The sequence below is a fragment of the Heterodontus francisci genome, chromosome 16 (genome assembly GCF_036365525.1).
Source record: "Heterodontus francisci isolate sHetFra1 chromosome 16, sHetFra1.hap1, whole genome shotgun sequence".
NCBI classification, from domain to species: domain Eukaryota; kingdom Metazoa; phylum Chordata; class Chondrichthyes; order Heterodontiformes; family Heterodontidae; genus Heterodontus; species Heterodontus francisci.
In genome coordinates this window covers 61,449,259-61,462,499 of record NC_090386.1, presented here as the reverse complement: position 1 = coordinate 61,462,499, position 13,241 = coordinate 61,449,259, and the positions used below count along the sequence as shown (strand labels likewise).

General features: G+C 41.4%; 1 protein-coding gene across 2 annotated transcripts in view; it reads left to right on the top strand.

Annotated features, from left to right (window-relative positions):
* Positions 1 to 13,241, top strand: part of LOC137378138 (extracellular sulfatase Sulf-2-like) — a 367,355-nt gene that overhangs the window by 218,728 nt on the left and 135,386 nt on the right. For both annotated transcript variants that reach the window (XM_068048257.1, XM_068048256.1), the window contains exon 3: positions 12,934 to 13,171. In XM_068048257.1, coding sequence (XP_067904358.1) covers positions 13,000 to 13,171 — 172 coding nt within the window. In that variant the 5' untranslated portion in view covers positions 12,934 to 12,999. The remainder of the gene's footprint in view (positions 1 to 12,933; positions 13,172 to 13,241) is intronic.

Genomic DNA, 13,241 nt, shown 5'->3' with positions numbered 1-13,241 from the left:
GAGCCTCGGGGGTCCAGGTACGTAGATCATTAAAATGCCACGAACAGATAAAGAAAATGATCAAAAAGGTGAATGGATTGTTGGTCATTGTTTTCAAGTTCTCTAGATATAAGCGATAGAAGTAATGCTTCAGCTATACAAAGCCCTGGTTAGACCACACCTGTGAGCAGTTCTGGGCACCACACCTTGGCAAGGATATATTGACCTTGGAGGGAGAGTAGTGCAGATTTGCCAGAATGATATCTGGACTCCAAGTAAAATTAAAAGGAAAGATTACACAAACTTGTATTCCCTGGAATTTAGAAGGCTAAGGGGTGATTTGATTAAAGTTTTCAAGATATTAAGGGAAAGAGGTAGGGTAGTTAGAAAAAAACTATTTTTCCACTGGTTGCAGAGTCCAGGACTAGGGGTTATAACCTAAAAATTAGAGCCAGGCATTTCAAGAATGAAATTAGGAAGCATTTCTGCACACAAAGAGTGGTAGAACTTTGGAGCACTCTTCTGCAAACAGCGGTTGATGCTTGATTGATAATTTTAAAACTGAATGATTGATAGATTTTTGTTAACCAAAGATATTGAGGAATATGAGGCAAAGGTGAGTATGTAGAGTTAGGTCGTAGATCCGCCATGATCTCATTGAATGGTGGAACCGGCTTGAGGGGCTAAATGGTCTACTCTTGTTACTATGTTCCTAAGCTTAATTGGATCAGCTATGTAAATAAATTGGCTGTTAGAGTAGGCCAACAGCTTGGTAATCTGCAGCAAGTGGCTTACCTCCTGACTCCCCAAAGCCTCTTCACTACCTACAAGGCACAAGTCAGGAGTGTGATGGGCGGCACAGTGGCACAATGGTTAGCACCGCAGCCTCACAGCTTCAGCGACCCGGGTTCGATTCTGGGTACTGCCTGTGCGGAGTTTGCAAGTTCTCCCTATGACCGCGTGGGTTTTCGTCGGGTGCTCTGGTTTCCTCCCACAGCCAAAGACTTGCAGGTTGATAGGTAAATTGGCCATTGTAAATTGCCCCTAGTGTAGGTAGGTAGGTGGTAGAGAATATGGGATTACTGTAGGGTTAGTATAAATGGGTGGTTGTTGGTCAGCACAGACTTGGTGGTCCGAAGGGCATGTTTCGTACTGTATCTCTAAATAAAATAAACACTAACACTTGTCTGCAGCTGCAACAATACTCTAGAAACTCAACACCTTCCGGAACAAAGCAGTGCACTTGATCAGCACTCGATCCACCAGTTCAAACATTCACTCGCTGCACCACTACGCACCATTGCTGCAGTGTGTATTATCTACGTGATAAGCTACAGCAAGTTGCCAAGGCATCTTCAGCAGTGCCTCCCAAATATGTGAGCTCCACCACTTAGAAGGAAGAGGACAGCAGCTGCATGGGAACACCATTACCTCCACGTCACATACCATCCAGACTGGGATATAAATCACTGTTCCTTCATCGTTGCTGGGTTAAAATTCTAGAAATACCTACCTATCAGGTATTCCGTCACCATGCAGGCTGTATCATTGTACTCAAAAAGAAGGCCCACCAACACCACCACAAGGGCAACTAGGGTTGGACACTAAATGCCAGCTTTGCTAGCTATGCCCATATTCTGAGAAATAATAAAATAAAATACTGCTGTTCACTGATTTCTGGCAGTGCAGGGCTTCACAAAATTTACAGCTTGACTCTGTTGATAGCACTTTTGCCTGTCAGAAAGTTATGGGTTCAAGCACCTCTCCGGGGCTTGAGCACATAATCTAAGTTTGCTCTTAGTACTTGTAATTGTTCCAATCCAAACCTTTTTTTAAGTTATCAAGATTTTATTAGTGATTAGCCTCACTTCTGAGTCAGCTCAAGTACAAAATCAATAGTTGGGTGATTTCAGATTAATGAAACTGAACTGACATTGAGAAAGGTCAATGCAACTTTACCCCACAAATTTATGTCCTGTGTTCAAGCTGTTCTTTCCTATAGGTGGTCTTAAAACATAGGAGATACAATTTATCTAAATGTTTTACATGGTAATGCATTTTGGAAAGTTTACACTTGATAACTTTATCTTTGTGTTGTATTCATCATCCCTGAATAGGGGAAGATGGGAACACATTATTCCAGTAGCATGATGGCAAACTGCATCAAAAAAAAAATCAGTTCAGAGTCAGAAAATTATGTGCAGCCAAGCTGAGATTTAAGATCATACCTTTATCAATCAACACAATGGTTTGCCATCTTGTTGTCAACTGGAACACCTAAGGTTCATTAAATCTACATTTATTTAAGCGAATCTGCAGCTGTGCCCTACTGTTCTCCACTTATTATATTAGCAACCAATTATACAGAAGTCAGCTGTAGTTTGGTTTTTAGCACTTGGCTAAATTTCTCCTTTTGACTAACAGAGTAATCAATATGTGATTGACCAGATCTGACTTGCGTTTGCCTAATTTCTTATGCAAAGTTCCAAAGTTTATCTAATGAAGCTATTTTTCACTGTGTTTGATGAAAGTCACTCAATGCATAGCAATGGTATGAACCACAACTCTGTACATTTAGGTCACAATCCCTCTGCAGCAAATTGGCAAGTTTAGTTCCATTCTGCCCTTTAACCCTTCAGTGGCCTGCATTCCTTTCTTTCCTTCTTAATGCTCACATTTTCTGCTATACAACATTTATTTAAATCAGGATCAATTTTCTCAGGCTGTCTCTGAAGTCATATGATTGGAATGAAGCGAAGCGAGTTTTTGACTCACTAAAGTATTGTTGAGACGACCTCAACAGATTTTACAAGGTTGGCCACATTAACTAGTGAGGCAAAGTTCTACATAAGTGGAGTGGGAAATGACATACAATGCAGCTCCAATTTGAAGGACGCCTTAATACTTGTTAGGCACAACCTTATGAATGTTTGGTCAAGGCACAGTGGCGCAGTGGTTAGCACCGCAGCCTCACAGCTCCAGGGACCCGGGTTCAATTCTGGGTACTGCCTGTGTGGAGTTTGCAAGTTCTCCCTGTGTCTGCGTGGGTTTTCTCCGGGTGCTCCGGTTTCCTCCCACAAGCCAAAAGACTTGCAGGTTGATAGGTAAATTGGCCATTATAAATTGTCACTAGTGTAGGTAGGTGGTAGGGAAATATAGGGACAGGTGGGGATGTTTGGTAGGAATGTAGGATTAGTATAAATGGGTGGTTGATGTTCGGCACAGACTCGGTGGGCCGAAGGGCCTGTTTCAGTGCTGTATCTCTAATCTAATCTAATAACATCTCCGCTTACTGATCACTGCTTTGGAGGTACTTGTATAAGAAGCAGAGCAATGGAAGGTTATCCTGCTTGGAAACTGAGGTCACCCTTTCCAGAGATGGTCCAACAGGGCTGCTTGGCAGGAGACAGCAGATAGTCAATGCTGTGATCAATGGTGAAAGGATGTGAGAGCAGCTGAGAAAATGCTCAACAGCCTGAGGAATTCTGCCAAGGGAAGGATCTCCAGTATTTCATTCTACCAGGTAGAAGGGCCAATTATGCATACCATGATGTAGGCTGAGAATCAAGGCGGAGGAAGGGACCGTATAGAGTTAGTGTGGAAACAGGAATGGAGCAATAGCAAATGAGCCACAAAAGGCCTTGTAGACAATTTTGAATTGATATTTATTCACTTCAATACAGTTTATAAGGCAATGAAATTTAGATGTTAATACCATAACTCACCTGTTTACTGCATGCTGAACTGTCATGCTGTGAGAGTGACATTGGCATGGTTATGTGTCAGCTGTGGCTCAGTTGGTAGTACTCTTGTGAATCAAAACGTTGTGGGTTCAAGTCTCACTGTAGGACTTGAGCACAAAAATCAATGCTGATCCTCCAGTGCCAAGGGAGTGCTGAAGTGCCGTCTTTCAATTGAAACATCAAACTGAGGCCCTCTCCGCTCTCTCAGGTAGATATAAAAAATCCCATGGCTAGCACTTCTTTGAAGAAGAGCAGGGGAGCTATCCCAGTGTCCTGGCCAATATTTATACCTCAATCAACAGCAAAACAGTCGGAGTTTGCTGTGCACAATCAGCTGCTGCATTTCCAACAACAGTGACTGCACTTCAAAAAGTACTTCATTGGCTGTAAAGTACTTTAGGATGTCTGGTGGTTGTGAAAGTTGTTATATAAATGCAAGTCTTTCTTTGTGTACCCTATCATCTGGAGCTAGGTACCCCTTTGTGCTTGTTTTTGATAAGCTTCTATAAATGCTATCCTGTGATTATATCATGTGCTAATGGTGGATTTCAACTTCCTCCCCCATTACCAGTGTATCATTGAAATATCTCAGCAGGTCTTGCAGCATCTGTGGAAAGAGAAGCAGAGTTAACATTTCGGGTCAGTGACCCTTCTTCGGAACTAGCAAGTATTAGAAATGTCAAAGGTTATAAGCAAGTGAGCCAGGGGTGGGGCAAGAGATAACAAAGGAGAAGGTGTAGATTGGACAAGGCCACATAGCTGACCAAGAGGTCATGGAGCAAAGGCAAACAATATGTTAATGGTGTGTTGGCCGCGGTGACTGCAACAACTCCCTGCTCAGCATAGTGGGGAAAGTCTTCGCTCGAGTCGCTTTAAACAGGCTCCAGAAGCTGGCCGAGCATGTCTGCACAGTGTGGCTTTCGAGCAGAGAGATCCACCATTGACATGCTGTTCTCCCTTCGTCAGCTACAGGAGAAAAGCTGCGAACAACAGATGCCCCTCTACGTTGCTTTCATTGATCTCACCAAAGCCTTTGACCTCGTCAGCAGACGTGGTCTCTTCAGACTACTAGAAAAGATCGGATGTCCACCAAAGCTACTTAGTATCATCATCTCATTCCATGACAATATGAAAGGCACAATTCAGCATAGCGGCGCCTCATCAGACCCCTTTCCTATCCTGAGTGGCGTGAAACAGGGCTGTGTTCTCGCACCTACACTGTTTGGGATTTTCTTCTTCCTGCTGCTCTCACATGCGTTCAAGTCTTCAGAAGAAGGAATTTTCCTCCATGCAAGATCAGGTGGCAGGTTTTTCAACCTTGCCCGTCTAAGAGCGAAGACCAAAATACGGAAAGTCCTCATCAGGGAACTTTTCTTTGCTACCACACAAATAGAGCAACTTCACAGCATTCAATGCATTTTAATGGTGAGCCACATAGTGCAATGCTGTTTTTGTGGAATGGTGCAACTTGGACACCATCTTTTGGATATTTGAGTTTAATCGCACGCTTGCTTTTTACCTGAAGTTGTGTATAAATAGTGGGGAGTGACAGTAACCTCATCATTATTTTGAAGCAAATTATGGCTCATCTGCTCAATTCCTTTTTTATATCTTTGTCATGAATGATCACATGCAGACTTATGCAACTTGGGATGGCCGCTATAAGAAACATAATGACTCAGATCAGATGTACTAACCTGAGAGCAGTAAAAGCTCTGAATTTTAAAGGTCTTTAGATGTAAACTTAATTATTGAATTAGTTGTAGAATCTTGATGGAATTCAGCTGTTTATAACTGTGCCATAATTTTGGAAAAATAATTTAAATACGTTTATAAAGTTTATCGTTTTGTTAATTAAGAAATGCTTACATTAAAATACATGTTTTGTTGAGAAGAAATGGCCCATAAAAGCAAAGTGTTAAAAGCATTTGGCCAATGAAATACAGTACTGACCTGCTTTAATATAAAAGCTGCACCAATGCCTCTGCTGCTCTCAGAGGATTAAAGACTAGTCTAATATAGATGACAGGATGTTTTATTGTTACTCAGTATTTAAATCCCTAGTGCAGTGTATATATTCAAAATAAATCTCAGCTTAACTGCAAGGTAGAACGGCCACATAGTGGTAAATTGCAGAGCATGACCTCCAGCTTCAGTTATTGGAACAGGATGTATAGGAGCTAAAACAGCGAAATTAAGTCAGTACATTTGTGAGGGCCAGGGATATTGAGCTCATGTGACTGACTGACAGCATCTGAAAGAGCACTGAGAGACTGCACTGAGAGCTCTGGAGATAGAAGCTGTAGAAAGGACTCAACAGATGAGGTAAGATAATGCTTAGAAATGTCTACCAGCACATTTAATTTTTTAAAAAGTCACTGTTTCTGCATCCAGCTGGATGTTGATATTGTGATAATTTATAGGGTTAAAAAAAAAGCTTCATACAGTTTGAATGAAGGTGATGGTTCAAACAAAAGCCACAGCTGAGACATCGAAGGGTAATGATTATTACCTTAGAGGTTTGTACTTTCACTCTCTAGAAGTAAATGATTTCATAAGATAACTGTTTATTGTATATTACGTTACCAAGATTAATGAAGAAACAATGATAATGAAAAAAAAACAGAAAAGAATGAGATAATTAAAGCTTCCAGACTAACGGATCTATAGTTTGCAGACAGGCCAGTCTTTGTTATTAACCGTTTAACTCGGGTGTCTACAGTGAAGTGTAATATGTAGAACAGGGTAGTAAGAAATGATCATTATAGGCACAATTAAAACAGAAAATACATGAATTAATTTTCATACTCATTAGTACTTTAAGTATTTCTGTATATATAATAGTTCAAGTTTTATTAAATCCTATATGTGTACAATATAGTTTTATTCGAACTATCATTATATAAGCTAGTTGTAAATAAAGACTCTTGTAGTTTATTAAATGCATTGGAGTGGAGAAAGGCGACATGTACAGTATGCATACTTCCATGCTGGCCTTTTCACTTCCTATTTTAAGGAGTCTGCACCTTCATATGGCAGATAGAATGAGGGGCTCACTTTATGCTACAATATCAAAAGGAGCGGAGGATTTAGGAAGGGTGGTGCAAACTCACCAGCTTGTTATTGTACTGGCGATCTGGGGCAGAGTAGACTGAAAGGTTCAAATATATAAAGTGGGTATGAAGATGCCTGGGCTAGTGAAGTAAAGTGGTATAAAATGTAGATTGAGATTGGTATATTGACATTATGCTGTAACATTCAGTGTCATGTAGTGTTACAAGGCAGGCAGCCTCCCAGATGATGACTCTGCTACCAGTCAAACTATTATGGAAAAGAAATGAGAGAAAATTAGTTCCCATTTGCTCATGCATAGCTAATATTTACTTAGGAAGTCAATGGGAGAGTTCTTGGAGTGGGACACCTGCCTATTTTCCTGTGGAAAGGAAGGTGTGATGCAGAGAAACAACAGTAAATGTTTTATAAAAGAAGAATCAGTATATGTTGAATTACGTGTGTAGTTTTTTTTTTGCATTATGCAATTCTCTCATAACAACTCCTCCATTTACACCAGAACTGGTTTGCTTTATACCAACACAGAAGTTATAGCACAAATGAACCCTGAATCCAGAGTCCAGGCCTGGCATACTGGAGTAATGTGGAATAAGATTCTCTGTACTTCACTTTGGAGTCAGTTTGGGCTGTAAAACTTGACTTAAATGTTAGCCCGGATTTTGCGGTCAGCGGCAAAGTGACAGTGCTCATTAATGAACTCGAAGAAAGCTGCTCACAACGATCTTGTAATCTGTGTCATGGATTTCACCTGTACTGATAATTTAATTCTGGTCCCAATCTCTGATGTCCAGCAAAATTATATCATCAAGTAGGCTAAGCAGCCAACCACATTGAAGAATTCTCATAGATAGCAAAGCAGGAAGTTAAAAGCACTAATCATCATTCACTTTTTTATACATTTTACAGAAAGTGAAATAAAGTTTGGGATGTATACATGAGATAAAGGTAGAAGCTGAAATATCATATGTTCTTTTGTATTATTTTAAAAAGCCATGGAGATTTCGTTATTATGGAGAAATTTGATACTTGACAAATATACAATTAGTTTTTCAGAGCAGGAGAGGTTATCATCAGTAATTATAATGAAGTATGCCGTTGAAAACAGTTACACCCGTTTCAACAAAGGCATAACTTTTTCAAGGTGAGACTAATAGCGTAAAAAGAAGTTCATGTCAATTCAAATGATTTCTAAAATTTCCATCTGTGAGACTTCAGCAGCACACCCTGTGGAGGAGCAAGGAATCACTGACAGCAATTTCTGGATTTTCATGTTTAGTTGTGCATGTGTGAATGCTGAAAGTTGCTGTCAGTCCCATAGAGTAATGACAGTGAATCCTAGCAGTTTTGCGAACATTTACAAGCACAAAATCCAGGCCTTTATAAATTTAGCCTTTTCACGAAATCAAAATCGCTTCATACTAATGCTGAACTTTTGCAATTTGTTAAGCTGCTTCCTGTCCTATGGTGTCCAACTGTAAATTCAGATTTGAATTAAAAAGATGCTATGCCGTGAGCTTTCTGTGGTTTGATCCAGGACACTCCTATCAATGGAGGAGAGGGAAATTTAGTTTTCGGATATGCATGGTCATTTCAATTCCAGGCAATACATCCCCTTTCCCTTTGTCGTGCTTGTTCTTTATTCTGCTTTGTTTTGGGTGGGGAGGCAGGTAGAGGAAATACTAAAAATAACAAAATATAGATAAATCTCAGTATATCCAGTGCTGTTGTTTAATGCAAGAGCTAAATACTGGAAATCTGAAATAAGAAAAGAAAATGCTGGAAATAGGTCAGGCAGCACCTGTTGAGAGAGAAACGGAGTTAATGTTTCAGGTCTAAGACCCATTGGTCAACTTGAAACTGTCACCAACCTGAAATGTTGGGCTGGATTTTCAAAAGCGACAGAGGGCGGTTTCAGGGGCAGGTGGCCATGGAAACCTATCCCCAGGATAGGCGTGCTGGTTTCCCGATGCAAGACTGGCTCGCTTGGATTTTCAATTTGCCTGATGGAAGGCAGAAGATAAAGCCTGCCCAATGTTTTAAATTAGCCACTTAAGGTCCTTACCGAGCTCGTTAATGGCTCACTCCAGAGGCAGAATTCAATCTTTGACCGGGACAGGGGATATTGGGTTTGAAGCGCCATCGGAAACATGACATGAGGGAGGAGGTGGTGTCATTGTGGGGTGCACTCATCAGCATTGGGACAGAGGCAAACAGCAGCATCACAATGGAAGATTGGGAGATGGGCCTCACAGTGCCAGCAGCAGAAAAAACGCAAAGTAGGCAGCAGCAGCAGCAGCAAATTGCAGAGGAGCATTGGAGAGGGAGGACACAGTGCTGACCCAGGTAAAGGCAAAAAGTCATGGTCCAACAAGTCTATCAGAATAGTAAAAGAGAAAGGACAGGCTGACCTTTAAAGTACAGACCCTTTTTATAGCCACCTTCCCTTATCTCTCCTTCCTTGGCTTACAGTTGACTTCTCACGATGTGACAGCGTAGGGGGTCTCTCCACACTATTAAAGGGGTTGTACCATTTGAAACCTTTGTCACTGTTTTAACTCTGCAGATCTGCACCTGAGCAGTTAGGCTGTCTTTCCCCTTTGGGGGAGTTAATGGAACTTCTTCCTAACCTTTTCACTCATCATTGCACTGCCAATATCCCCTTTTTGCACTTCTTCTCATGTCATCTCACTAACTAGTCTCGTTCGTTGATATGAAGTTTCTTTCAAAAATCTGTGCTTGTGACAAGGGCTTTATTTTTGAGGGGGTGGTGGGGTGTTGTGGGGGGCTCGTGCACAATCCATTGCCAACTTCCAGCATAACCTACAGTGACTGTAACAGTTTTCAATGGCATACTTCATTATAATTACTGATGAAAACCTCTCCTGCTCTTAAAAACTAATTGTATATTTGTCAAGTATCAAATTTCAACTGGGAAGGGATACCCTGACATGGAGGCCTCTTCCTACTCACTGCCTTTTGCTCTGCCTTAGCCTGTTAATGAATGGCAGCCTCAGCAATGGTCCCTTTAAATTGGGCTCTCTCCCGAACTGGTCCCGCCTCCATCCCGCATCCATTCTGCTAATTGGAAGGCGAATGCAACTGTTGTCCAATTAGCAGATTTGCATCTGCAAAGTTGCATTGGATACACGTTGTCCCATCAGTATGGGGTCAGCACCCAGAAGTCTTCACAAAGCCGGGGTCTCGACCAGGGGACTGAAATCCTGCCCAAAATCTTTGTTTCTGTCTCCACAGATGCTACCTGACCTGCTGAGTATTCCCAGCATTTTCTGTTTTTATTTCTGTTGTTTAATACGTCTCCTGTACATTCAAATGCTCTTGTTTAAAAATGTACTTGTATTACAGTTGGCTATCATAGTATTACAAAATCCACATATTCTGAATCATGATTCTAAATTCACACACCATCTCTGCACTTCACACAAAATTCTAATGCTGTGGACACAGTCAGTAGTCACTGCTATTGTTTGAACTTTCTTTGGCCCTGTCTAAATTTACATTGTTTGGGGGAAAAGACCAGTGTGGCATCTATTGAATAATGGACATCAAATTGTGTGTATAACCAGGTCAAAGATTCTTAAACACCAGGTATTCCCTGCTGTTGAAACAATCACTAACATGCCAACCCACAGTATGCATTCCCCTTGCTGTTCATTTTAACTTAATTTACTTCAATTTGTTTTCCATGTTTTAATTGATTCAAAATAGCAATTTTGATCCTTATTAGATATTGTAAACATTTTTTGAAAAATAAACTAAATCTTATAATGCATTGTTATGCATATTTTAACTGGTTGTTTTCAACATGTATTTTCCCTTTTGTTATGGTTGTTATGACCAGGTGAGAAAGGTGTCTAGGGGTCCCTCTCAGCATTCACTGTAACAGGGCTTAATTTTAAACACACCGGATTTAAAGCTTCCCCTTGGTGAATCCTTGTTCACTAACTTCCAATTAAAGGGTAAAGAAACCAGCATAAACAGGTTTTCTTAGGTTTGAAGAAGAAAGGTTGAAATTTATTAAACTTTAATTTGGTTGACATCTACAGAAACATGATGCGCCCATGCATACACGATACACGCATGCAAATAGAGACAGAAAAGAGCAGAAGAAAAATAAAGTGGAAAAAGTTTGAGGCAATATCTGAAGAGTTTTTGTCACTGTAGAGTCCTTGATTGTAGGTAGTTCTTGCTTTTCATTGGGGCCCAGTATTCTTCTTAAACCTTGTTCGCTGTAGGAGACTTTTCTCTCTTGGAGTTCATGTGTCTTCAGTGGATTCAGAGGCTTGTGAGAAAGAGATGGGAGCAGACAGGAGAGATTTTCTCAGTCCAGGAGCAAACAGTCTTTTTCCAGTTCAAACTCTCTATAGCTAGTTCAAAAGACCCTGCAACAGCCAGTTAGTCATGTGACATGCAGGCCCAACCAGTGCTGGCCCCTGTGGATTACATCACCCCAGCAAGCCCTGGAATTCACTTCCCCACCCCCTCACTGTCTGGTGATCAATATCCACTGTGGGTTGAATGTGTCAGGGAATGGTCCTTTGTTGACACGAGTACCATCTGTTAGTATGCAAATGTTTTTTCCAGCCACGGCTGATCTGTTCAACAAGTCATTTTCTCACTCCAGCAACAGTAAAAAATTCAATGTTCATAAGACTAAACCAATGTGCCTCATTCTTGGCATTTGGGGGGCCTGCATGACATGATTTACTTGATATGATAATACTACTGCAGTTCTTATCCAATTGTTACTTTTTACTTTAGTGCTTTTTTAGTTTAGTTTAGTTTAGAGATACAGCACTGAAACAGGCCCTTCGGCCCACCGAGTCTGTGCCGACCATCAACCACCCATTTATACTAATCTTACACTAATTCCATATTCCTGCCACATCCCCACCTGTCCCTATATTCTCCTACCACCTACCTGTCACTCCAGAATTGGCCTTTATAGCCACTCCAGGCGCTGCTTCACAAACCACTAACCACCTCCAGGCGCGTATCCATTGTCTCTCGAGATAAGGAGGCCCAAAAGAAACACTAATTCCATATTCCTGCCACATCCCCACCTGTCCCTATATTCTCCTACCACCTACCTATACTAGGGGCAATTTATAATGGCCAATTAACCTATCAACCAGCAAGTCTTTTGGCTGTGGGAGGAAACCGGAGCACCCGGAGGAAACCCACGCAGACACAGGGAGAACTTGCAAACTCCACCCAGGCAGTACCCAGAATTGAACCCGGGTCGCTGGAGCTGTGAGGCTGCAGTGCTAACCACTGCGCCACTGTGCCATTATGGCCCGAAGGCGGTAGAAATTAATCATTCTTGAGCCTACTTTCCGGAAAGAAATCGGGTCAAGCATGACCATTTTTGAAGGCCGATGTCCTGCTCCCCATCCAACACCATATTGGCCTTGGATGATTTTCAGGTGTTCGGGGCAGCTACCTAAAACAGGCATTAGGCCCCTTGCATATGATGATGAGGGGCCTTATGCTTGATTTAGGTCACCTCCATGAAATTGGGCTGCTTGAGCAAAATGGGTCGATCCTCCTCCACTCAGGTTTGCCAAGCTTGGATGCAGCTTAGAAGTAGTCACCACCAAAAATGTAGGCACATTATTTTTCTTGCAATTGATGTGGAGCTAGGAGAAGCAGGAGTCTCTTCCTGACTTCACACCACTTTGGAGGTCTGTTGCCAACCCATGATCAATCCCTCCTTCTGTTGTGCTCTTTTACCTCCCCTTTTTCTCCAGGCCTTTCCTGAGGATCACTGCTAATGAGGCAACTGGCCTGAAATTCATCTGCTGAAACCAGCAATCTGCCTTTGGAGGTGCAACAGGCACCTTCAGGTCACCTATATTATTGAAATAAAGCCCAAGGCACAATTTTGGGCCTCCCTTCAGTTACCTTGATGACTGAAAACAGGTCATTTCCAATTTACTCCTCAAAAATATAAGAATATTCTACAAATTTGTACTGATGTAAAAATCAAATGTTTAAAAAAAAAGGAAATACTGTACTATCAATGCATGGAGCTAGTTTCCTCAGTTCTGGGGGAAGAAGAATGACCAAACATGACACATCTTGTCAGACGCTTCATTACTGCTTTCTTTTTAAATTGCAGAACTGAAAGTAAACAAAGGAAAGAATTTCCTTCGCCAGAAGGACAGGAGAACTCTAGTGATTCAAAATGTTACCGTCAAGACTTGCCCTTGGATTGATTGTGTTGGGTGTTGTAGCTTTTGTGAGTCCTGGTTTAGCCGTCCTGTCTCAGCGATTGAAAGGCCGATTTCAGCGAGACCGCAGGAATATCAGACCAAACATCATCCTCATTTACACGGATGACCAGGATGTGGAACTTGGTAAGAGCAATTAAGCACTATGCAATGGTAATTCAGAATATGAAATTTGTAATAAAATCCACTTGCATTT